We start from the raw sequence: 26,541 nt of genomic DNA, 5'->3' as shown, positions 1-26,541 counted from the left end.
AGGCCAGAGGACAACCTTAGGAGTCAGTGCCCACCTTCTGCCTTCTTTAAGGCAGGGCGTCTTGTTCTTGGCTGTGTACGTCAAGCTAGCTGGCTCCCAAGTTTCCAAGGAGTCTTCTGTCTACACTTTCCATATTACCATAGGTATGCTGGGATTACTTTACAGATGTGTACTACTGTGTCCACATTTATTTGGGTTCTGGGAGTCTAGACTCCGAGCATTATCCCTGTGCAGCAAGTGCTTTTTACCCACTGAGCCATGTCCCCCAGCCACCCTCCAGATGAATTTTATGTCCAAGGGAAAAAGAAGGTGATGGCCTTTAGGCTGTGTAATACATCCTTTTGATCATGTAGAATGGACTCTGGGAATATTTATGATAATTCTGATAATATAAGGGCTGGAGAAGTGGCTTAGTGGTTAAGGCACTTGCCTAGAAAGCCTAAGGACCCAGGTTCAATTCCCCAAGACCCACATAACCAGATGCACAAGGTGGCGCATGCATCTGGAGTTTGTTTACAGCAGCTAGAGGCCCTGGTGCACCCATTCTCTCTTTAACTGCCTCTTTCTCTCTTCCAAATAAATAAATAAAAATAAATTATTTTAAGACTATAAATGTATAGTTTATAATGGTATGTATTTGTAGGTCATAATGTGTTATTTTTATAATTTTGTGGAATAATTAAACAAATTTGATACCTTTCAACTCAAATAGTTTTCCTTTTTATGGAGAGAACATTTGAAATTTATACTCTTAGCAATTTTGAAATATACTACTATTAATTGTATTATTTGCAGCAGATCTTTGTCTGCTTGTTTGTTTGTTTGTTTGTTTGTTTGTTTGTTTGTTTGTTTGAGATAGGGTCTCTGCTCTAGCCCAGGCTGACCTGGAACGCCTTGTGTAGTCCCAGGCTGGCCTCAAACTCACAGTGATCCTCCTACCTCTGTCTCCCCAGTCCTGGGATTAAAAGCAGTGCCACCAAGCCTGGCTTTGGCAGATCTTTTTTAAAAAGCTTACCCTTGGGCTGGAGAGATGGCTTAGTAGTTAGGACGTTTGCCTCCAAAGCCAAAGGACCTCGGTTCAATTCCCCAAGACCCACATAAGCCATATGCACAAGGTGGCTCATGCAGCTGGAGTTTGTTTGCAGTGGCTAGAGGCCCTGGCGTGCCCATTCTCCCTTTCCCTTTCTCACTCTCTCAAATAAATAAATAAATGAAATTTAAAAAAGAAAAGAAAAAGCCAGGTGTGGTGGCGCACGCCTTTAATCCCAGCACTCAGGAGGCAGAGGTAGGAGGATCGCCCTGCGTTTGAGGCCACCCTGAGACTACATAGTGAATTCCAGGTTGGCCTGGGCTAGAGTGAAACCCTACCTTGAAAAACAAAACAAAACAAAAACCTGATATATTTTTTTAAAAAGCTTATTCTTCCTAACTACTATTCTGTACCCTATAGTCATCATCTCCTCTGTAACAGCCATTCTATTCTCTGCTTCTGAGTTTGTTTTATATTATGTTATGTATAAATGAGAACATGTGGCATTTTTATTTTTGTGCATGACTTATTTCACCTAGCCTCATTTTTCAGTTATAGCCCTGTTTCACAAAGATTAGAAGTCTCTTCTTTTGAAGGCTGTGTAGTATTTGGTTGTACTTATATACCATATTTTAAAAAACTTTTAAAATTATTTTATTTATTTATTTGTGTGTGAGAGAAGAAGAGAGAGAGAAAATAGGCACACCAGGGCCTGTAGCCACTGCAAACAAACTCCAAACATATGCACTACATTGTGCATCTGGCTTTATGTGGATCCTGGGGAATTGAACCTGGGTCATTTGGCTTTGCAGGTAAGTGCCTGTAACCACTAAGCTGTCTCTCCAGCCCATATACCACATTTCTTATCCATTCAAAATTGGTTCAGCAGGATGTATTGGTGCACACCTTTAATCCCATCATTCGGGCGGCAGAGGTAGAAGGATCGCTGTGAGTTCGAGGCCACCCTGAGACTCCATAGTGAATTCCAGGTCATCCTGGACCAGAGTGTGACCCAACTTCAAAAAAGTAAAAGAACAAAAAAAAAAATATTGACTCAGTAACTTGGCAATTGTGAATATTAGGGCAATGAACATATGAATTCAGACATTTTTTGACAAGTTAATTTTAAATCATTCAGGTAAGTACACAAAAGTGGGATTGCTGGATCATCTGTAATTCTGTTTTTCAGACATTTCCATCCAGTTTTCCATAATTGTTATGTTCACTTACATTCCCACAAATACTTCTTAGTACAGTAGTGAGCTGGGTAAAATAAGATTCACCTATATAAAAAGTGAAGTAATACTAGAGAGCAGCTTAGGATGAGTGATGAATTCAGCAAGTGTTGGTGGAGGGCTCACTACACCTCTCTTTGAGGGGGAGAGTTCATGGAAAAAGATAACCACAGAGTTTAAGTGAGGCTCTGTCCTCTATTATGTCATGGGAACAATATGAATCAAATCCAAGCATCTTAACATGCATTCCATCTCTACACCCTTCAGAACACGCAAGATGAAGGAGAGGATTAAAGAGAAAAGGGAACAAAGAGAACAAATGCACGCAATCAAAGTCAAGGTGGCCAACATGAGGAAACAAGCTCTGCAGGAACAGTTCAATGAGTGGATTCTAGACCCGAAAGGAATGATTCCTTCAGTGGTGGTAAGCAAGAGGTCTATGTGAAGGGTACTAAGGAGGAAGAGGGTGGTAAGAGGGCAGTTGCTAGCGTACTGAATAGAATACCAAAAGCCTTGTTCAAGTGCCCACTGTGGCTGAGATAAGTCAATTCTTGACTTGTCTGGTCCATGAGAGTTGTTTTTCTTCAACTTCTCTTAAACATAAAAAAAAATAAAAAATAAATAAACCTGGAACAAAAGTCTAGAAGGATTTCTAAAATCTTGATTCTGGTAAGAGTTTTCAAATTAATCATTATAAACAGATACAGATTGCATTGGTTTGCCTCTCTATGGTGTGTGTACACATTGGTGAGATCTATGAGACCACATTCCTTTGCTACGAAAAATAGCTACACTCTTAAGATTTGAATATTTTCTCTTCTGTGGGTAGAGATTTGAAAATATTTAATTATTAGATATAATGCCAAGCATATTTTGGTTTAGTACAAATGACTCAGAATGGACCAAGCAGGATGAGCCACAGAGCAAAAGCAAAAGACACAGCTTATAAAAGACTATTCTCAAAACCATACAAAGAACTCTCAAACTCAACAAGAAAACAAATGGACCCTTTAAAAGGCAGACATAAGTCTAGTTTCTGACTAACTTTTAAGGTTAGGGGTATGATGACACATATTTATACTCCCAGTATTCAGGAGTCTGAGGCAGGAGAATCATTGAAAGTTTAAGACCAGCCTGGGTTACATAGTGAAACCCTATCTCAATACATAAATAAATAGTCAAAAGACCTGAAAAAATACATCACCAAAGAATATACATGTTCAATAGTTGGCAAATAAGCCTATGAAATAATGCCAGCATCAAGTCATTAAGCAATTTCATGTTGCTTTTGTATTTTTTTAATGAGAGAGAGAGAGAGAATGGCATGCCAGGGCTTCCAGCCACTGCAATCAAACTCCAGATGCATGCACCATCTTGTGCATATGTGTGACCTTATGCGCTTGTTTCACCTTGTGAGTCTGGCTAATGTGGGACCTGAAGAGTCAAATGTGGGTCCTTAGGCTTCACAGGCAAATGCCTTAATCGCTAAGCCATCTCTCTGGCCTAGGAACTTCATATGAAAAGAGCAATGAGATACCACTGCACACCTATTATAATGGTAAAATCCGAAATATGGACAGCAAATGCTGGCAAAGATGTACAGCAGCAAGAACCTTCGTTCACTGCTAGTGGGATGCAAAATGGTACAATTTACCCAAACTAATTGAAGACTTATTGTCCACACAAATATCTATGCACAGATATACAGTAGTTTCATCCATAATTGCAAAAACAGCTAAGTGACTAAGATATCTTGAAGTAGATGAACAGATGTAAAAACAAAACAAGAACTTGAACCAGGCAGGGTGGCTCACACCTTTAATTTCAGCACTTGAGAACTGAGATAAGATCATAATGAGTTTGTAAGTAAGATCATGCCTCAAAAGAAAAGAGAAAACAAAGCCAGAAGTGGTGGCACACGCCTTTAATCCCAGCACTTGGGAGGTAGGAGGATTGTCATGAGTTCGAGGCCACCCTGAGACCACATAGTGAATTCTGGGTCAGCCTGAGCTAGAGTAAGACCCTACCTCAAAAGAAAAAAAAAAGAGAGAGAAGGAAAGAAATCTTTGTATGGACATGCAAAGTCATGTTAATGCTAAAAAGAAATGGCTATCAAGCCATGAAAAGGCTACATATAACATGATTCCAACTATGTGATGGTCTGTAAAAGAAAAAATTATGGAAAAAGTAAAATAATCAGTGGTTGCCAGGAGAGGGGAGGAAAAAATGCAAGTGTGAAACTCAATGGATCTGAATTTTAATTTTTTTTTGTTTTGTTTTTGTTTTTGTTTTTCAAGGTAGGGTCTCACCCTAGTCTAGGCTGACCTGGAATTCACTCTGTAGTCTCAGGGTGGCCTTGAACTCACAGTGATCCTCCTATCTCTGCCTCCTGAGTGCTGGGATTAAAGGCGTGCACCACCATGCCCAGCTGAATTTTAATTTTTAAAAAATATTTTATTTATTTATTTATTTGACAGAGAAAGAAAGAGAAATTGGGTGCGCCAGGGCCTCCAGCCACTGAAAACTCCAGATGCATTTGCCCCCTTATGTATCTGCCTTACGTGGGTCCTGGGGAAGTGAACTGGGATCCTTAGCTTAGCAGACAAATGCCTTAACTTAACCCCAGCCTGTGAATTTTAAATTTTTTTAAATTTATTTTTAGAAGTTTTTAAAATTTTTATTTATTTGAGAGCAACAGACAGAGGGAGAAAGAGACAGAGAGAGAGAGAGAGAGAGAAAATGGGTACACCAAGGCCTCCGGCCTCTGCAAACGAACTCCAGATGCATGTGCTCCCTGGTGCATCTGGCTTACATGGGTCCTGGGGAACTGAGCCTCAAACCAGGGTCCTTAGACTTCACAGGCAAGTGCTTAACCACTAAACCATCTGTCCAGACTTTTTTTTTTTTTTTTTTTTTTGAGGTAGGGTCTCACTCTGGTCCAGGCTGACCTGGAATTCACTGTGTAGTCTCAGGGTAGCCTCAAACTCATGGCAATCCTCCTACCTATGCCTTCTGAGTTCTGGGATTAAAGGCATGAGCCATCACACCTGGCTCCTATTTTTATTTATTTATTTGAGAAAGAGAGGAAGAGTGAAAGAAGCAGAGAGAGAGAATTGTCACACCGGGGCCTCCAGCCACTGAAAATGAACTCCAGATGCATGTACCACTGTACATCTGGTTTATGTAGGTCCTGGGCAATCAAACCTGGGTCTTTTGGCTTTATAGGCAAGCACCTTAACCACTAAGCCATCTCTACAGCCTGGATTTGAATTTTATTTATTTATTTACTTTTTTGAGTGAGAGAGAGAAAAGGGAGACAGAACGAGAGAGAGAGAATGGGTGCACCAGGGCCTCCAGCCACTGTAAATGAATTCCAGACTCATATGCCACCTTATGCATCTAGCTTACATAGTTACTGGGAAATTGAACATGGATCCTTAGGCTTCACAACCAAGCACCTTTACCGCTAAGCCATCACACCAGCCCCTAGATTTGGATTTTTTTTTTTTTTTGGTTTTTCATGGTAGGGTCTCACTCTAGCCCAGGCTGACCTGGAACTCACTCTGTAGTCTCAGGGCAGCCTTGAACTCACGGCAATCCTCCTACCTCTGCCTCCCAAGTGCTGGGATTAAAGGCATGCGCCACTACACCCAGCAAAGATTTGGATATTTTTAAGTTAACATACAAAGTAATAGGTTGCATTACAGTATTTTCATATATATATATATATATATATATATATATATATATATATATATATCCTTATCTGTCCCTTTCCCACTAACCTTCCTCTTACTCCCACAACTCTTTTTTAAGTTTTGTTTTGTTTTTTGAAGTAGGGTCTCACTCTAGCCCAGGCTGACCTGAAATTCACTATGCAGTCTCAAGGTAGCCTTGAACTCACAAAGATCCTACCTCTGCCTCCCAAGTGCTGGGATTAAAGGTGTGTACCACCAAGTCTGCTTTACTACTCTTACTGATCCTCTGTTTCCCCTCTGATAATCCCCCATCCTGTTTTCTTGTCACATGTATTCCATTACCCTTTCTTTCTTCCCTCCCCCCTCTTTTAAAAATATTTTACTTATTTATTTGAAAGAGAGTGAGAGAAAGAGGCAGATAGAGAGAATAGGTATGCCAGGGCCTCTAGCCACTGCAAACAAACTCTATATGCATGGCCACCTTGTGCTTCTGGACTTATGTGTGTACTGGGGAATAAAACTGGGGTAATTTGACTTTGCCAGCAAGTACCTTGACCACTAAGCCACATCTCCAGCCCCCTTCCCTCTCTTTTAAGGTCTCTTACTCTCCTCTCGTGGTCCCTCTTCTATATTCCCAACCAACACACACTCACTCACTCACATTTATAAATTTAAATGGAGACTTCACATATGTGAGAAAACATGGTATTTGTCTTTCTGAGACCTGTTTATTTTGCTTAATATAATGATCACTAGTTCCACCCATCTTCCTGCAAATGGCATGATCTAATTTTTCGTTATGGCTGAATATAATTCCATTGTGTGTATATTCCACACTTTCTTTATGCTTTTATCTGTCAATGAACATCTAGACTGGTTCTATTTCTTAGCTATAGAGGAGTAGAGGAAGGAAGGAAGGAAGAAAGAAAGAAAGGAAGGAAGGAAAAGAAAGATCAGGTTGGGCATGGTGGCATTAATCACAGCACTTGGGAGGCAGAGGTAGGAGGATCGCTGTGAGTTTGAGGCCAGCCTGCAATTACAGTGTGAGTTCCAGGTCAGTCTGGGCTAGATTGAAACCTTACCTGGAGAAAACAAAATAAATAAATAAAAATTAAAAAGAGAGCTGGGTGTGGTGGTACACACCTTTAACCCCAGCACTAAGGAGGATGATCACCATGAGTTCCAGGCTACCCTGAGAATACATAGTAAATTCTAGGTCATCCTGGGCTACATTGAAACTCTACCTCCAAATAAATAAATAAATGGAAAAGGAAAAGAAAGATCACTCCGTACTTAGAAAGATCATAGATGGCTTTTAGTCTGAAATACTAAATATGTGGTAATTGATGAGTAATATATGATTTATTTTCCTGTTTTTTCCCTTTGCCTCTCCATCCATTCACTCCTTCTTCCTTTTCTCCCCTCTTCTCCTCCCTCTTCCACTCTCTCTCTCCTTTCCTTTTTTTATCTGCAGATTCAGAATGTTCTTCATGACTTTTTCCAGAAGGCAGATTTTGGACTTAGTGAGTATGCCCATTCTAATGTTTTATTGTTATTTTTGTTTCTTTTGGGAGGGAGGCACTGAATTCATATGAAGAGTCAATATTGAGACCTAGGTTGTTGGAAACTGTTATGGATAAAATTAGGCTCCTCTGCTCTGTGCAGTGAAAGCACAGAAGCAATCATCTGTCCTCATTCCCTTTAGTTTGATGCCCCATTGTGTTACAAATACTGTGCGAGCCCCCTTGTTAATCTATGATAGTTCTAGAAATTATTACCTACAAAATTTAACAAGAAAGATGCATTATAACTGATATAAAGGAAAATTACAAGGAAAGGTGTTAAAATTATATAGGTTGATATATAAATAAGTGGTTACAACAAAATGAAGAAGACATTTCTATCTACTTTTCTTGAGTGTTTAGATATAAGAAAAGGAATATTATATTCAATTAACCATTTTCCTTGTCTATTACACTTTGAAATAAGGGTACAATGAGTGGATTTAAGTCCCAGTGACTAGAAGAGTTACAAATTCAGACCAACACACAAGTATGTTATACTGAAATTCAAATTCAACTTATAATGTAACTTTCTGTTACACAATTTTTCAAAAATGGTAAACAACTACCAGTTAAGTGCCACAATGAATTTTATATTCAATCCTTCCTTAAAATTTCATAGTAGGAGCTGGAGAGATGACTCAGTAATTAAGGCTTAACAACCTGAGTTTAATTCCCCAGTTCCCATGTAAAGCAAGATGTACAAAGTGGCACATGCATCTGGAGTCTGTTTGCAGTGGCTGGTGGCCCTAGCACACCCATTCTGTTTGTCCGTCTTTCTTCTGTCTCTTTGGTTGCAAATTAATCAATTAAATATTTAAACTAATAAATTCGAAGTAGTTACATTTTTGGGAAAATTCAACAGCAAAATTAAAAGTTCGATGTATAGCTCAGTGGTAGAGAATATTTGTAGCATGTACAAGTATCCATGCTCAATCCCCAACACCAAAAATAAATAAATAAGATAAAAAGGTGGGGCTGGAGAGATGGCTCAGCTGTTAAAGGCACTAGCTTGCAAAGCCTGACAGCCTGGGTCCAATTCCCCAGTAGCCATGTAAAACCAGATGCACAAAGTGACACATGTGTCATGAGTTTGTTTGCACTGGCAGAAGGCCAATTCCCTCTTTCTCTCTTTGCCCATTTCTTTCTTTCTTTCTTTCTCTCTCTCTCTCTCTCTCTCTCTCTCTCTCAAATAAATAAACTTTATAAAATTCAATAGCAGGGGCTGGACAGGTGGATTAGCAGTTAAGGTGTTTGCCTGCAAAGCCAAGGGACCCAGGTTCGATTCCCCAGGACCCATGTAAAGCCAGATGCACAAGGTGACCTGTGAGTCTGGAATTCATTTGCAGTGGCTGGAGGCCCTGACACACCCATTATCTCTCTCTCTCCCCCCCTCTCTTTCTCACCCTGTCTGTACCTCTTTCTCTTTTGCTCTCCAATAAATAAATAAAAGTACTTAAAAGGCAACAGCAATATTTACTCTGTATGTATATATAAAACAAGTTCTAAATTCAAAATTTCTATAAGTAGATTTTCCACTTCCTTGAATTTGTAACATGAAGGGGAAAGCCTTTATTGTGCAGAAACTGTAGGAGTGCTGCCTCTGTACCAGCTCCCCACCACTGTAATCACAAAAAACTCCCCCAAACTCCACTATACACATAGGAATAAAGGAGTACCACCCCATGCAGGAGATTTTGATGCATTTCTTTCTTTTTTTTTTGTAATTTTTTTTTTTTTTTTTGAGAGAGAGGTAGAGAGAGAGAGAGAGAGACCAGGGCCTCAGCCACTACAGTTGAACTCCAGATGCTTGTGCCACCTAGTGGGCATGTGTGACCTTGCACTTGGCTCACCTTTGTGCATCTGGCTTATGCGGGATCTGGAGAGTCAAACATGGGTCCTTAGGTTTTGCAGGCAAGCACCCCAACTGCTAAATGAGACGGGGTGCACACACAGACGCACACACAGACACACACACACACACACACAATCTGACTTGTCACTTAAAGAGTTAGAGTTTGGTCCTGAGATTTACATAATTTATAACCAGTTGATTTTTTTGACCACTTGTGTTATAGTAACAACTACAGATTGTCAGAATATTTTAAGTCTTTTCTTTATTTATTTATTTGAGAGAGAATGAGTATAAGCCTTCTGCCACTGTAAACAAATTCCAGATACATGCGCCACTTTATGCATCTGGTTTTACATGGGTACTGGGGAATTGAACCTAGGCTGTCAGGCTTTTCAAGAAAGCACCTTTAACTGCTGAGCCACCTCTCCAGTCCCTGTTCTTATTTTTTAAAGTAAAATATGCTTTGTGTCTTCCTGTTCATTGATTTGGGCCAGGCTCAGTCTCCACTCCTGATTCAGAAATATTTTTGAAATAGCTGCACTTATTTATTCATTCTGGATGGTTGTGCAGGAGTGAATTAAGAGAATTCTTTTGGGATCTGATAAAAATTAGAGAAATTCTAAACCATTCCATGTCCCTTCCCTCTCCTCTTCTCTGTCCTCCAGCAGACAATAATTGTTTCTCTTCTCTGTTCCTTTATTATAGTACTTATATTCTGTTTCAGTCATTTATTATTTATTGGGCACTCAGTTCCAGATACTGCGAGGGACTAAAGAACACTGAGATAGGCGACACCTAATTATCCCCTTAGAGTGCTCGAAGATCAGGAGACAGATGTATTCTTCAACAGCCACTACTGGTAGAAACCCAGTTAGTTTGCATAACTTTCACAGCTTGGAGTGGGTCTTGGAAGGAGATGTCAGCCTTCAATGCATGTGCTTGTATAAAAGTGTATACAGTCTTCTTATGACCACAATAACTGATGCCTTATAATTAGCAGTTATAAGCCGGGCGTGGTGGCGCACGCCTTTAATCCCAGCACTCGGGAGGCAGAGGTAGGAGGATTGCCATGAGTTCAAGGCCACCCAGATAATTCCAGGTCAGCCTGGACCAGAGTGAGACCCTACCTCGAAAAACCAAAAAATAATAATAATAATAATAATAATTAGCAGTTATAAAATTCAAGAGTGTTAGAAAAATCTTTGATATGACCTTGTGCCAGCCTACATCAGGCAGCAGATACTGTGGAGAGAAATCCAGTGTATTAGTTCTTTCTTTGTAAGATTGTGTTTGTCTCTTAGTAAAGCCAATATGGATTACATAACTGTCATATCAAATGGGAAGTTTTTGCTAACTGCCACATTCATCCTTATTTGTCACTCTCTTATGTGTTTATACAACTCATTTTGTGTGCTGGGGAGATGATTCAGTTGAGAAAGACCTTGCTGTGCCTGAGTTTGGATCCCTAGAAACCACATAAAGCTGGACACTGTCTCAGGCATGTGTAACCCTACTGTGCCCACAGCAAGGTGGGAGGTGGAGACAAGAGAATCCTCCAGAAGCTCACAGCAAGGAGACAAGAGAACCACTGGAAGCTCATAGCCAGCCAGCCTGGCAAAGAGAGAGGCAAACAAGAGACCCTGCCTCAAACGGGGTGGAGGACTGTACCAAACTCGAAAATTGTCCTCCGACCTCCACACATATGCTATGACATATGCATGTGCATGTACACACACACACACACACACACACACACACACACACAGATATTCTTTTTCCTTGGCTTTTGTAATATCCTTTTCTCCTGATTAAAAAAAGAAATTATGAGCAAGAGAAAGAATTGGTGCAAAAGGGCTTCCAGCCATTGTAATTGAATTCCACATGCAATGTGTGACCTTGCATGCTTGTGTCACCTTGTGTACCTGACTTATGTGGGACCTGGAGAATCAAACATGGGTCCTTGGGCTTTGCAGGCCTTAGTTGCTTACCCATCTCTCTAGCCCTTTTATTTGTGGTCACCCCTTAGCATTTTTCTTCATTCTTCTTTTGTACATTAAATGTTGCTTTCTAGAGTTTGCTTTTTGGCTCTCTCATCTCCTAACACACTATTAACACTCTGGGTTTTCTTATTCAAATCCATGACTATAGTTGATGACTTCTGTAGTAGACAGCTTCAGGTTGCTCAGGTGAACTTCCAAACCAGGCACAGTTATGGAGGAAGGGGTTTATTGAAGATAGAGGGGAAGTTCCATAATGGCAGAAGCTGGTCCACTTCTACAGGCCCCAGCAGAGAGAGAAGCCCCAAGCCAAAAGCCCAAAAGCCACACCACACTTCAGGAACTCCAGGGGGAACTCAAGCACTTTGCTCAGCTTTAGGCTGGAATTCCAAATCCACTGCCACACCTTAGGGCTGAGCCCCAAGATCCACCCAGTGGCAGACACCTCCTCCAGCCAGAAAGCTGGAATTCTAAGAAGCTTTAATAAATTCCTGAATCTATTGAAAGACATCTATTCACACTACCTCAACTTCCAATTTTAAACTTTCCCCCTGAGCTCCAGATTCTATTTGAAAAATCTACAATGAAGCCAGGCGTGGTGGCACATGTCTTTAATCCCAGCACTCAAAAGGCAGAGGTAGAAGGATCGCTGAGAATTCAAGGCCACCCTCAGACTACATAGTGAATTCCAGGTCAGCCTGAGCTAGCATGAGACCCTACCTTGGAAAACAAAACAAACAAACAAATCTACAATGAGCAGTCAGTGAGGAAAACAAGTTGCATATCCAAGTGATCAAATATTTATATCAAAAAGACAAAAAAATCAAGCCAGGCGTAGTGGGGCACACCTTTAATTCCAGCACTCAGGAGGTAGGAGGATCACCATGAGTTCCAGGCCACCCTGAGTCTACATAGTGAATTTCAGGTCAGCCTGAGCTGGAGGGAAACCCTAACTAAAAAAAAAAAAAAAAAAAGATGTATGTATTTACATACATGCACAAATATGGAAATACATGGAATGGGGATGGAGAGATTATTTAATGGTTAAAGGCACTTGCTTATAAAGCTTGTTCGTCTGGGGTTCAGTTCCCCAGTACCCACATAAAGCCAGATGCACAAAGTGACACTGCATCTAGACTTTGTTTGCAGTAGCAGGAGGACCTGGTGCACCCATACTCTCTCTCTATTTCACTGTGTGTATGTCTCTCTCAAATAAATAAAGTTGTTTTTTTTAACAAAAAGGAAATTGGGGCTGGAGAAATGGCTCAATGGTTAAGACACTTATCCACAAAGCCTAACAAACCTGATTCCCTTAGTACCCAGGTAAAGCCAGATGCACAAAGTAGCACATGCAGTGGCTAGAGGTCCTGTTGTGCCCATTCTCTCTCCCTCTCTCTCCCCCTCCCATCTCTCTCTGCTTCCAATTAACTAAATAAAAGAAATTTTAAAATAAGGAAATAACAAGGGATAGTTGCTGGAAAGATAGTGAAAAATGGCTGGTTACTTCTGGGGCCAAGGGTGAATAAAAATGCAGAGGGAAGCAGAGGAAAAGGAAGATAGCCATGTTCACAGTCAGTGCATGATGTTCTCTCCCTTAACACATTTTTCTGAGATGCTGAACAACTCTTGTGTTATTTGTATCTTTTACTAAAAAGACATATTCACATATTATTAGTTAATTTAGAAAACACTAGCCGGGCATGGTGGCGCAGGCCTTTAATCCCAGCACTCAGGAGGCAGTGGTAGGAGGATCGCCATGAGTTCAAGGCCACCCTGAGACTACAGAGTGAATCCCAGGTCAGCCTGGGCTAGAGCAAGACCCTACCTCAAAAAAGCAACAACAAAAAAATGAAAGACAAAGGAACCAGGAACCTTTTATAAAGAAATTTATAGATAGGTTCTGGTTTAGAATCTACTAGTACAATCCCTATCATAAATCTACAGGGATTTTTCCCCATCTTTTAAAAAAAAATTTTATTTATTTGACAGAGAAAGAGGGAGAGAGAGAATGGGTGCGCCAGGGCCTCTAGCCACTGCAAATGAACTCCAGACCTATGCGCCCCCTTGTGCAACTGGCTAACATGGGTCCTGGGGAATCAAACCTGGGTCCTTTGGCTTTGCAGGCAAATGCCTTAACCTCTAAGCCATCCCCCTAGTCCCCCATCTTTTGTATTACTGTGAATATTTGTTTCTGCTTTATCCCAACCTAGTTATTAAAATTTAGGTACATTCTTTTAATATTTGGGTTGCTTGGTTAAATAAAAGCCAGGAAGAAATAACTTTGTAGCAATTGGCATATTAACCAACTATATATCTATTACATTTATTGTAACTATGGATAAGCATTAATTGAAAAATAATTTTAAGTCAGGCATGGTGGCACATGCCTTTAATCCCAGCACTCAGGAGACAGAGGTAGAAGGATTGTCATGAGTTGGAGACCACCCTGAGACTACAGAGTGAATTCCAGGTCAGCCTGGACTAGCGTAAGACCCAACCTCGAAAAACCAAAAAAAAAGAAAGAAAGAAAAACAATTTTATGTTAAGCATTATAAATATAAAATATGAATGTATTATAACCAAACTAACTACCTAAGTAATTTTTATCCCAAACTTAGAATCACATCTCAAGGAATTGGAAACAACTAAGCCAACAGAACCAGGATTCACCCAACTACAATTTATAGAAGTAAGTTATATTGCATAATATTTAAATCACATGATTCTGCCAATTTCAATTGCCTTTTGATAGTTGCCACATATGCATTCCTTAGAATTAAGTTCAATGAAAGAATAAAAACTAATAAGTTCTGGGGCTGGGAAGATGACTCAGAGGTTAAAGTCACCTGCTTGCAAAGCCTGCTGACCCAAGTTCAAATCCCAAGCCACCCAGTAAGCTAAAACATAACAAGTGATGCAGCAGCAAGAGGCTCTGGTGTGGCCACACACATGCAAGCATGCACGCACATGTGCAAGTAAAAAAATAAAGCTAATCACTTCTAATATACACACTTTAAAATATTTTAACCTCTTAAAGTTAAAATACAGTTGACAATCAAAGACATCCTCAATTTCTTTTCATTTAATGGCACTCATAATATGAAAATATAGCTGGGTATGGTGGCACACACCTTTAATCCCAGCACTTGGGAGGCCTAGGTAGGAAGATCACTGAGAGTTCAAAGCCAGCCTGAGACTATATAGTGAGTTCTAGATCAGCCTGGACTAGAGCGAGACCGTACCTTGAAAAACCAAATAAAATAAAATAACAATTTTAAATTTTTATTTATTTATTTATTTATTTATTTATTTATTTAAGAGTGACAGAAACAGAGAGAAAGACAGATAGAGAGAGAGAGAGAGAGAGAGAATGGGCGCGCCAGGGCTTCCAGCCTCTGCAAACGAATTCCAGATGCATGCGCCCCCTTGTGCATCTGGCTAACGTGGGACCTGGGGAACAGAGCCTCGAACCGGGGTCCTTAGGCTTCACAGGCAAGCACTTAACCGCTAAGCCATCTCTCCAGCCCAAAATAACAATTTTAAAAAGTGAAATGAAAATGTGAAAAATTTCACTGGAACCTTTGGATAAGATAAAAAAAAAATCAGCATTTTATATTTAGTAAAAAATTAGCTGTACAGGGCTGGAGAGATGGCTTAGCGGTTAAGCGTTTGCCTGTGAAGCCTAAGGACCCTGGTTCGAGGCTCGGTTCCCCAGGTCCCACGTTAGCCAGATGCACAAGGGGGCACACGCGTCTGGAGTTCGTTTGCAGAGGCTGGAAGCCCTGGCACGCCCATTCTCTCTCTCTCTCTCTCTATCTGTCTTTCTCTCTGTGTCTGTCACTCTCAAATAAATAAATAAAAATTTTTTAAAAATTAGCTGTACAAATGATAATAAGCTCTAAAAAAGTTTTTCCTATGGGCCAGGCCCTATCCTAGCCCTATCCATATGTGAATTTGGATAATCCTCAGCTGCACTTATCCTCTACCTTTATTTCCCTTTAATCCTCTCATTTTATGAATGAAAATACCAAGGTTCAAAAAGGTTAAACAACTTGCAGATGGGATCACAACTAGGGGAAGTTTATATTCAGTTTAGTTCCACAGGAGGCATGATCTGACACCTGAGAAAGTACAATCGGACTGTAATGGGATATGTGACAGAAGCCTCTTAATAATATCAGAATTCTAACTCTTGTAGAGCCTGCCTTTAAATTATTTGTTTTCTTTATTCCCCCTTTTTTTTTAAGTTCCAGACTCAATACAACTTTCACATTCTCTTCTCATACATTCTTGTTTCATTCAAAGTGAAAAGTATGCACTGTATATACTGTCAACATGAAGGGTTTCTTGAATCCTTTTTAGAGTGATTTTTGCATAGCTAAGAATTTGACAACTTCTACCTCACTTATGTTGTCCATTTTCATAGATTCTGTCTTTGTCTATTTGGCATCCACAGGACAAATTAATGACTAAGCTTATGTATCCCTTCTCTGTGGTCTAGAACCAATATTTCTCCTGCCCTACTTCAGCCCATGGTCAGGTACTAAATAGCCAGACAGAGCACCTCTTCCTTCACAAGGTCTTATTCAAATGGCCTGTAGGCTATTTACCCTGTCTTGCCTGTTTCTCACAGAAACTCCAAAAAAGATGCTGGCTCAGAATTTTCCTTTGTTCCTCCTGGCTTTTGCCTCTGAACCAGAGCCTGATGCTACTACATCTTGTACCCCATATGGACTGGCATGCCCTCTTCTCTTGGGAGCTATAAGTAACAAAGATCTTCCAGTGAAATGAGGCTGCTCACATCATCACTCAGTCACCTCCATAAATGAAAATCTCACAGATGCAAGTGAGATAGGCTGTTCAGAAATGCATAAGAGCAAATGGTGCTATTAACATAGGCTCAGAAAAGTCCAGACTTTATCACGTTACGATAACCATGGGCATGGTATGCTTTCTTACAAAACACTTGCCTATTTGTCCTATGGTAGTTTTCCTACAAGTGGACAATCAAGAAAATTTAAAACAATATTTTATTTATTTATTTATTTATTTATTTATTTATTTATTTATTTATTTATTTATTTGAGAGAGGTAGAGAGAGGCAGATAGAGACAGAGAATGGGCATGTCAGGGCCTCCAGCCACTGCACACATCCAGATGCAAGTGCCACCTTCTACATCTGGCTTACATGGGTCCTGGGGAATAGAACCTGGATCCTTAGGCTTCCCAGGCAAGTGCCTTAACTACTAAGCCATCTCTCCAGCCCCAGAAAGTTTTTTAAATTTAAATTTCTTTCTTTATTTATTTATTAGAGAGAGAGAGAGAGAGAGAGAATGAGTGCACCAGGCCCTCTAGCCACTATAAATGAACTCCAGATGCATGCACCACCATAAGCATCTTACATGGGTTCTGGAGAGTTGAACATAGGTCTTTAGGCCTTGCAAGCAAGTTCTTTAACTGCTAAGCCATCTCTCCAGCCCAATTTTTAAAAATATAAATTATGTACTTTACTGTTTGAACATATCACGTGTTGGTTATATTCCCATTAAATTATATTCATATTCCCTCTCCCATGGCCCCTAGCTACTGAGGGTCCTCCTCAGTGGAGTTATCGGTATTCATTGTGAGGCCATGAAGGCCATGGTCAGTTTTTATGGAAGTGGGACTATGCTTCAGGATATACCTTCCCACCCTGTGGTTCTTACAGTCTTTCCATTCCCTCTTACACAATGTTCCCTGAGCCCTGGTGGGCATGTTAGAAGTCTGATTTAGTGTTGAACTTTCTGCAGCCTTTAAATTTCTGCTTTGTTGAGTTTTGAGTGACCACATCTCAAAGCCATCTTCTTGGAGCTGGTTGTCAGGCTAGCAATGTTAAAATCGCTGCTTCCTCTGCAGTGTCTCCTGGGCCCTGGCAGATATGATAGAGCTGACTTGTCCCATGCTGGGCAGGTGATTATCTTTTCTTGTCATATTGATGGGTTTTAGATCTTCCCAGTATTCTCTGCCAGAGATCTATAGAAAAGCAGATTCTCCACCCAAGAGTGAAAGTAGCTTCACTATTTGGTAGAAGAATGTATTGTGTGGTATCTTGCTTCTTTTTCACCTGGTTTATTCCATGTAGTTCCTATTCTGCCATCCTAAGTGGAAGTTCTTTTTTTTCAAGGTAGGGTCTTGCTTTCTTGCCCAGGCTGACCTGCAATTCACTATGTAGCCTCAGGGTGACCTCAAACTCACAGCAATCCTTCTACCTCTGCCTTCCAAGTGCTGGGATTAAAGGCGTGTACCACCATGCCTGGCTGTTTTTGTGTTTTTTATTTTTTTTTAATTTTTAATTAATTATTTATTTATTTGAGAGCGACAGACACAGAGAGAAAGACAGATAGAGGGAGAGAGAGAGAATGGGCGTGCCAGGGCTTCTAGCCTCTGCAAACGAACTCCAGACGCGTGCGCCCCCTTGTGCATCTGGCTAACGTGGGACCTGGGGAACCGAGCCTTGAACCGGGGTCCTTAGGCTTCACAGGCAAGCGCTTAACCGCTAAGCCATCTCTCCAGCCCGTGTTTTTTATTTTAATTCCAAAAGTAATATATGAATTTTATCATATGTGAATTCTATCTTAATAACAAAGTAATATAGATTCATTATGAATAATTATAGATAGGGCTGGGGAGATTGCTTAGTGGTTAAGGTGCTTGCTTACAAATCCTAAGGACCTGGGTTCGATTCCCAAGTACCCACATAAAGTCAGCACAGCAGCACATGCATCTGGAGTTCCTTTGCATTGACAGGAGAACCTGATGCACCCGTTCTCTCTCTCTCTCTCTCTCTCTTTCTCTCTCTTCTCCTTCTCTGTTTCTGCTGGCAAATAAATATAATAAAATAAAAAAATATATAGGTAGAAAGTATAAAGAAGAAAAATGCAAGCCAGTAATTCTGTTACCAATTTATATCCACTGTTAACATTGTGATATTTTTCTTCATATTGTACTAATTGCTCACATGATTTGCCACTTGGTTTTTACATGTCATAGACTGTTCTATGGATCTGGTGCATGAGAACAGGGGGATGGGACTATTGGGTGTATGTGTACATTATCTCATTAAGGAGATCGCTGTTTCTCCCATCTCCTTAGCATGTGCTTAGGTGAGGGGTGGTCTCTTGACCAAATGAGTGATTGACAAGGTCCAGTTGGATTTACCCTGTTTTTATTTTATTTTATTTTTAGAGGAAAAGAGAGAGAATTAGTGTGCCAGGGCCTCAGCCATTGCAATTGAACTCCAGACGCTTGCGCCAGGCATGTGCAAACTTGTACTTGCCTCACCTTTGTGCATCTGGCTTATGTGGGATCTGGAGAGTTGAACATGGATCCTTAGGCTTTGCAGGCAAGCACCTTAGCCGCTAAGCCATCTCCCCAGCCCTAACTCTTTTTCTAAAAAGATATTTTTTATATTTGCAAGTAGAAAGAGGAAGAGAGAGAGAGAGTGAGAATGGGTATGCCAGAGCCTCTAGCCACTGCAAGCAAACCCCAGATGCATATGCCACCTTGTGCATCTGGCTTTACATGGGTACTGGGAAATCAAACACAGATTGTTAGGCTTTTCAGGCAAGCATCTTAACCACTGACCTCTCTCCAACCCTGGATTAACTCTTGAGGGAGGGTACTGTAGTTTTGATACCTCCACCTTCCTCCCTTTCATCTTTCGATGACCTCCAAGCCTGTTAATGTCTACCTATCTATAACATCATCATTAATTTGTGTATTTCCTGTACTTCCATGGTATCAAACCTGGGCCAGCAGGCTTAGTAAGCATAGTTTTTAACTGCTGAGCCATCTCCCCATCCCATGTTGCACCCCTTTATGTTTCAACTGTTAAATGCAGCTTAGAGAACTCAAGAGAAGAAAGGAAATGTATTCTATTTATCTGTAATTGTTCTTTTCATTGCTCTTCCTTTCTGATGTTTTCCATTCCTTCTTTCAGAACAGGTCTTCAGAAGACAAACTATTTAAAATTAGTTTATTTATTTATTTATTTAGTCTTTCTAGGTTGCTCCTTTCCCAGTCCTTTGGCTAAAGCAAGCTTTTCTTGCTTTTGCTTTTGTTTTTGTCTGTTCCTGTATGGATTTCTACATTGCCATTTTATGAGGGAAAAGAACCTCTTGGCACTTGGCACTGCTCAGTGCTTTAGGGCCTGAGGGCCTGAGCCAGCCGCCAGCCTTTTACCAGTAACGATCGATCATCAAGTTTGCTTTGTATCTCATATCTAGGGATTTTAGCTTTCCTTGGTAAGAAAAATGGGGAAAAGTATAGCTTCTCCATCTTGGTCCTTAGAACACTTTTTGTGGATTTTGGGGGGATAGAGAAAATTTGAGAGAGGACACCAGGTCAGGTTGTCCTTTAGGCCAAAAGGGTTATTAATACTCGTAAACAGCACAGCGGGGACCAAAGGAGCCCACTCAGAGAGCAAAGGTGCACCTTTCAAACTTTTTTTTTTTTTTTTTTTTTTTTGGTTTTTCAAGGTAGGGTCTTTCTAGCCCAGGCTGACCCGGAGTTCACTATGTAGTCTCAGGGTGGCCTCAAAGTCATGGCGATCCCCCTACCTCTGTCTCCCAAGTGCTGGGATTAAAGGCATACTTCACCACGCCTGGCTCTGTAAGACTTAAAAAAATTTAAAAAAAATTTTTTTTTTTTGCAAGGGGAGAGAAAGAGAGAGATTGAGAGAGAGAGAATGGGTGTCCTAGGCCCTCCAGCTGCTGCAAATGATCTCCAGATGTATATACATCTGGCTTTACATGGGTAGCAGGGAGTCAAACATGGGTCATTAGGCTTTGCAGGCAAACGCCTTAGCTGCTGAGCCATTTCTCCAGTTTTCTCTTTGTTTTGTTTTGTATTTTGGTTTTTCGAGGCAGGGTCTCACTCTGGCCCAGGCTGACCTGGAATTCATTTATGTAGTCTCAGGGTGGCCTTGAACTCATGGCAATCCTCCTACCTCTGCCTGAGTGCTGTGATTAAAGGCGTGCACCAACACGCCCAGCTTCCTGTCCTCTTTAAGACTTTTTAAGGAAGGAGAAATCTAACACTGCAAATGAGCATGCCTAGTTATTATGTGCCCTATGCTTCATGACTGAGTAGAGCATATGTGACTTGAGCTATGAGATAGGGTCACTTTTTCTCTTGAGGCCTGGTTAATGTGTGATCCATATTAGATGACAGGTAATTTGTAGTCACTGGCCGTGTAGGGTCTGGTTACCTGGAGTCTGGTTCTAAAAGAGACAGGCTTCCCTGCCTATGTGGCTTGACAGTTACAGTTTTTAAAATACTTTTTAAAATTTATTTGCAAGGCTGGGGGAGAGATAGGGAGAATTGGTGCACCAGGGCCTCTAGCCTCTGCAAATAAAATTCCAGATACATGTACCACTCTGCATATGGCTTTATGTGGGTATTGAATCCCAGTTGTTAGGCATTGCAGGCAAGTGCCTTAACCACTGAGGCATCTCTCCAGCCCAACATTTACAGTTTTAATAGCAACATAAATTACATTATGTGGTTATATCATTAATCAAGTCTTTATTTTTAGACATTTATTTTCTCACTATCCACAGTAAAAAAGATTAGTATTGGATGGAGAGATGGCTGGGTGGTTAAGGCATTTGCCTGCAAAGCCTAGGGGCCCATGCTTGACTCTCCGGATCCCACATAAGCCAGACACACAAAGGTGAGGCAAGCACAAGGTCTCACATGCCCACTAGGTGGCACAAGTGTCTGGAATTCAACTGTAGTGGCTGAGGCCTTGGCATGCCAATTCTCTTGCTCTCTGTGTCTCTCTCTTTCTCTAAAATAAAAGATTAAAAAATAAAAATAACAGCATTAAGATCTGCATGTAAGTTTTTGTTTATAGTTTGTTATGAACTGAATTGCGTGTCCATCCCATTATTCTAATGTTGAAACCCTAACCCCTAAGTAATTGTCTTCAAATGTATTCTTTTAGTTTTGTTATTTCAAGGTAAGGTCTCACTGTAGCCTGAGCTGGTCTGGAACTCATTCTGTAGTCCCAGCCTGGCCTTAAACTCATGGTGATCCTCCAGCCTCAGCTTCCTAAGTACTGGATTACAGGCATGCATCACCACACCCTTAAAATGTACTCAGATAAACCAGGCGTGGTAGAGCATGCCTTTAATCCCAGCACTCAGGAGGCAGAGGCAGGAGGATCACCGTGAGTTCAAGGCCACCCTGAGACTACATAGTGAAATCCAGGTCAGCCTGAACTAGAGTGAAGACCTTACCTTGAACAAACAAACAAACAAAGTATTCAGATAGATTAAATGAGGTCATGGGTGCGAGGGGGGGAGGGAGGGCGTTGAGGTTGTGGATGTGTACACTATGGAAAGGTCATGTGAGGAAATAGCAAAGAGGCAGCCACCTGTACCCTGAGGAAAGAAACTTCATCTTGCTTTGAACTTTCCGGCCTTTAGAACTGTGAGGAAAGAACTTCAGCTAGCCTAAGCTGGGCATGGAGGCAGAGGTAGTTGGATCTCTGTGAGTTCAAGGCCACCCTGAGAATACAGAGTGAATTGCAGGACAGCCTGGGCTAGAGAGAAACCCTACCTTTTTTTTTCAGAAAAGAAAGAAAGAAAGAAAGAAAGAAAACACCTAGCCTAGCATAATTTGTTATAGTAGCCTGAAACAACTCCAGTAATTTCTTTAGATTCCCAGGAGTCTGAACGACTAGATCAGAGAGTGAGCATTAAAGAAGCTTTGGTACCTACTAATTGTGCTGTTGACTGCACTGGATGATTCTTCACCAGCTATATACAGGCTCTCACATCACCTTGTTGCCACCAACAACAACCATTACTAAGAATAAGAAACCTGAAATTTGAAAGGATTGTTTTTTCAATACTGAGAATTGAACCTAGGGCTTTTACATGCTAGGCAAGCACTCTACCTCTGAGCTATATCCTTTGCCCCTCCCATTTTTGTATCTTAACTTTTTTTTTTTTAATAGAGTAGAGGTATTTTTGTAAGTTAAAAATATGTTCTTATGTGTCATATTTTTTCCATTGTTGTGTCACAAACATATTTGTGCCTTCCCACAATGTCAGAACTTTTTTCCTTTTTCTTCCTTCCTTCCTTCCTTTCTTCCTCCTTCTCTCTCTCCTTCTTTCTTTCCTTCTCTCTCCCTTTCTTCCTTCCTTCCTTCCTTCCTTCCTTCCTTCCTTCCTTCCTTCCTTCCTTCCTTTCTTTCTTTCTTTCTTTCTTTCTTTCTTTCTTTCTTTCTTTCTTTCTTTCTTTCTTTCTTGCGACAGTCTCTCACTAGACCTGGGGCTCACTAGATTCGGCTAGACAAGCTAGCCAATGAGTCTTGGGGATGCCCCGTCTCTTCTTCCTCAGCATTTTACGTGGGTAATGGGGATCCAAACTCAGGTCCTCATGCTTGCAATGCAAGCACTTTACTAACTGATCCATCTCCCCAGGCCTAGAACTTATTAAATAATAATAAATTCACAAACGACATCAATTTTGTTGGCTTTAATTTACTAAGTACTACTGATTTTACTTGATAGACAAAGTCATTGGCAATCAACAGGTTATTTTATTCCAATATGAATTGCTGTTATTAACTCTTGACATAACCTTCATGCACTTTATGTGTGTGTTTGAGAATGGTTTTTAAAGAGTTAAAGAAAGCCAGGCATGGTGATGCATGCCTTTAATCCCAGCACTCAGGAGGCAGAGATGCAAAGGTAGGAGGATTGCTGTGAGTTCAAGGCCACCCTGAGACTACATACTGAATTCCAGGTCCAGCCTGGGTTAGAGCGAGACCCTACCTCAAAAAAAAAGAGTTAAGTTAAAGAATCCAGAGTTCAAAGAGACTATACTGAGGGTAAAGACAGAGAGCTGCCTCATCCTCAAGGGAAAGTCTCTGTAGCAGAGCTAAGTTTTCTGAGCTCGTGTGGAGCTGTACGGGGTGTAGAGTTGTCCAATGCAGTTCTGAAGATCAGTTTGAAGTGGGCTGCTTGTCTTAATCAGGAGACAGCACAGTTGAGCTGGAGCTCAGGTCAGAGGTAGAGGTGCATTGCTGTGGCAATTTTCCTGGATGAGACTCATGACAAATTAACATGACAAATTATCAGGTCAGCGTGCCAGCCATGTCACCGTCTTGGGGTGTTCCTTCTTTTACCATGAATCCATGTATTTCCTTGGGCCAGGATCTCTCCCTCAACCAGAAGCCACTGTCCATCAGGTAACCCTGGTGATTCTCTGGTCTCTGCCCTATTTGAACCATGGCTGTGTGTGGATTCTGGGGAATTGAACTTGTAGACTCTGGCCAGAGAGACCCTCATACTTAAGCAGCAAGTGATCTTACCCACTGAGCCATGTCCCCAGCAATGTGTATATTTTAATGCTTCACCTATTATTTTGATATAAGATAAATCAAAGTCAAAAGGACAGAAAAAAGTCACTCCTGTTTACTTCAACAAGCTCAGCTGCAAATATCATATCATATCACAATTTCTTTATTTTTATGTGTGGGTGTACGTCTCGCCTCTGCAAATGAATAGCAGATGCTTGTGCCACTTTTTGCGTCTGGCTAATGTGGGTGGCTTGGAACTTGAACCCTGGCTGGCTGGCTTTCCAAGCAAGCACCTTTAATAGCTGAGCTATCTTCCCAGCCCCCTGTATCATAATTCAAGCTAAAATTTTTCAGTCCTTCCCAGAACTGTTAGAGAAAGGAATGAACAGATAGGCAAGCCATGGATAAAATAGCAGCAGTAGAAACATTGCCTTCTGTCAGCAAAGCTATTAATCTTTCATTGTTTTTTCATTTATCTTTGGAAATGCAATTTATTCCATCAGACAGGAATGAAAAGATAAATCCTAGTGTGACTTCTTACCCCTGACCAGTTGAGAATAAATTTATTCTAGAGACTCTATTTTACCCAAAAATTGACAAAGGAACATCATTAGAACATTTTTTTTACTTGAGAGCTATTATCATAATAATGTGAAAATGATGTCTTACAGCTCTTTTTAACTTATCGACAGAGGTCTTCTCTAGTGATACCATGGTAAAATATAACTTCTCAGCTGGGCATGGTGATGCATACCTGTAATCTAAGCATATCAGAGGTTGAAGCAGGATGATCATAAGTTAGTGGCCAGCCTGTGCTACATATCAAGACTATGCCTCAAAATAAAAAAGAGACTTCCAAAAAATATCCAAGAGCCACTATTTTCCCCAATTCTAAAATGAATAGTCATCCTTTTGCATTCCTAAAATCAAGATGCATCTTATACTTAACATGTACTTTGCCTTAAACTCTCACCAGCTCCCAAAATGTCCAAAACCAACAGTCTGTTTAGTTATTAGTGGTTTTTAATAATGAGTAGGAGGAGCTGTATATGTTTTATAAGCAAGTTATCTAATATGAAGTGACAAAAAAGTGAGAGAATTTGGGGCTGGAGAGATGGCTTAATGGTTAAAGGCATTTGCTTGCAAAGTCTAACTGCCTGGGTTTGATTCCCTAGTACCCATGTAAAGCCAGACTCACAAAGTGACACATGGTGTCTAGAGTTCCCTTGCAGCAGCAGGAGGCCATGGTACTCCCATTCTCATTCTCTCCCTCTCCCTCTTTTTCTCTTTCTATCTTTCAACTGCTAAATACAGATTTTTTAAAAATTGTTGAATTTTTGTTACGTTTAAAAATATTTCATTTACTTGTTTATTTGGGAGGGAGAGAGAAAGAAAGAGAAAGAATGGGCATGCCAGGGCCTCCAGCCACTGCAAAAAAACCCTAGACGTGTGCTCACTTTGTGCATCCGGCTTTACATGTGTCCTGGGCAGTGGAACTCAAGTGCTTAGGCTTTACAGACAAGTGCCTTAACCACTGAGACATCTCTCCAATCCTCTAGGTAAATATTTCTTTTTTTGAGGTAGGGTCTCACTCTAGCTTAAGCTGACCTGGAATTCACTCTGTAGTCCCAGGCTGGCCTTGAACTCACAGCAATCCTCTTATCTCTGCCTCTGTAGTGCTAGGATTAAAGACATGAGCCACTATGCCTGGCTTAAATAAATATTTTTTAAGTGTGAGAATTCTTAAATAAAATAAGCAAGTAAAAAACACTGAGCAGGTTTCAAAATTTAAAAAAAAAATAACTAGACTGGGAAAACTGCTCAGTGGATAAAGTGCTTGCATGCAATTATGAGGACCCAAGTTCAGATCCCCAGAACTGACGTAAAGCCAGACACAATAGCAAGTGTCTATAATCCCAGCACACCTGGTGTGAGATGAGGGACAGAGACAGAAAGCTTAAAGGCTAGGGCTGGAGAGATGGCTTAGTGGCTAACGTGCTTGTCTGCAAAGTCTAAGGACCCAGGTTTGATTCTCCAGTACCCACATACAGCCATATACACAAAATGGCTCATGCATCTGGAGTTCATTTGTAGAGGCTAGAGACCCTGGCATGCCATTTTGTCCATCTGTCTTTCTCTGTCTCTCTGTGCTAGTAAATAAACAAATAAAATGTTTTTAAAAGATCAGTATTACTGGGCAAGGCAGGCATCGGCGAAGCTGCAGCCCCTCGGCAGGGTCTGTAGAAGAATCTGCTGCCTCCTCAGCTTCTACCGGCCCTGGTGTTTTGCTCTTGCAGTAGCATCACCAGTCTCCTCTCTGTCTCTCTTAGAAATCTCCCTCTCACACGAATACTCGTGATTGCATTTAGGGCTCCCCTAGATTATTCAAGGATAATCTCCCTGTGTGTCAAAACCTTAATTTAGTCACACCTCAAGACTCTTTTTCCAGTAAGGTAGCATTTACATTGACTAGTTCCTTATAAGTTTTGAAGGCCGTTGTCCCACCTACTACACATATCTCACATGCATTTAAAAGCATACAAATAGCTGACTAGCTAATCTACACAAATCAGTGAGCTCCAGCTTTGGTGAGAGACCCTGCCCCAAAAAAGAAAGTGAGGGAACCACTGAGGGAGACGCCCAACATCAACCTTTGGCCTCCATTTGCACGTGCATGTGTGTACAAGCACCTCCACTTGCACATCCATGCATACAAAACCACATATACCACAGGCACATACGCATGGAAATGTTTAATTATCTGATCAACGAATCATTTGACCATTTATGTGGTATGTTAAGTACTGTTTGG

At 40.8% G+C, this 26,541-nt stretch overlaps 1 protein-coding gene across 1 annotated transcript in view; it reads left to right on the top strand.

Moving 5' to 3' along the window:
• Positions 1-26,541, top strand: part of Efcab5 (EF-hand calcium binding domain 5) — a 147,528-nt gene that overhangs the window by 47,964 nt on the left and 73,023 nt on the right. The window contains exons 4-6 of the mRNA XM_045159537.1: positions 2,533-2,689; positions 7,438-7,486; positions 13,996-14,066. Of these exons, the coding sequence (XP_045015472.1) occupies positions 2,533-2,689; positions 7,438-7,486; positions 13,996-14,066 (277 nt within the window). The remainder of the gene's footprint in view (positions 1-2,532; positions 2,690-7,437; positions 7,487-13,995; positions 14,067-26,541) is intronic.

The sequence above is a fragment of the Jaculus jaculus genome, chromosome 9 (genome assembly GCF_020740685.1).
Source record: "Jaculus jaculus isolate mJacJac1 chromosome 9, mJacJac1.mat.Y.cur, whole genome shotgun sequence".
Lineage (NCBI taxonomy): Eukaryota > Metazoa > Chordata > Mammalia > Rodentia > Dipodidae > Jaculus > Jaculus jaculus.
This window is presented reverse-complemented; position numbering and strand designations above follow the sequence as displayed.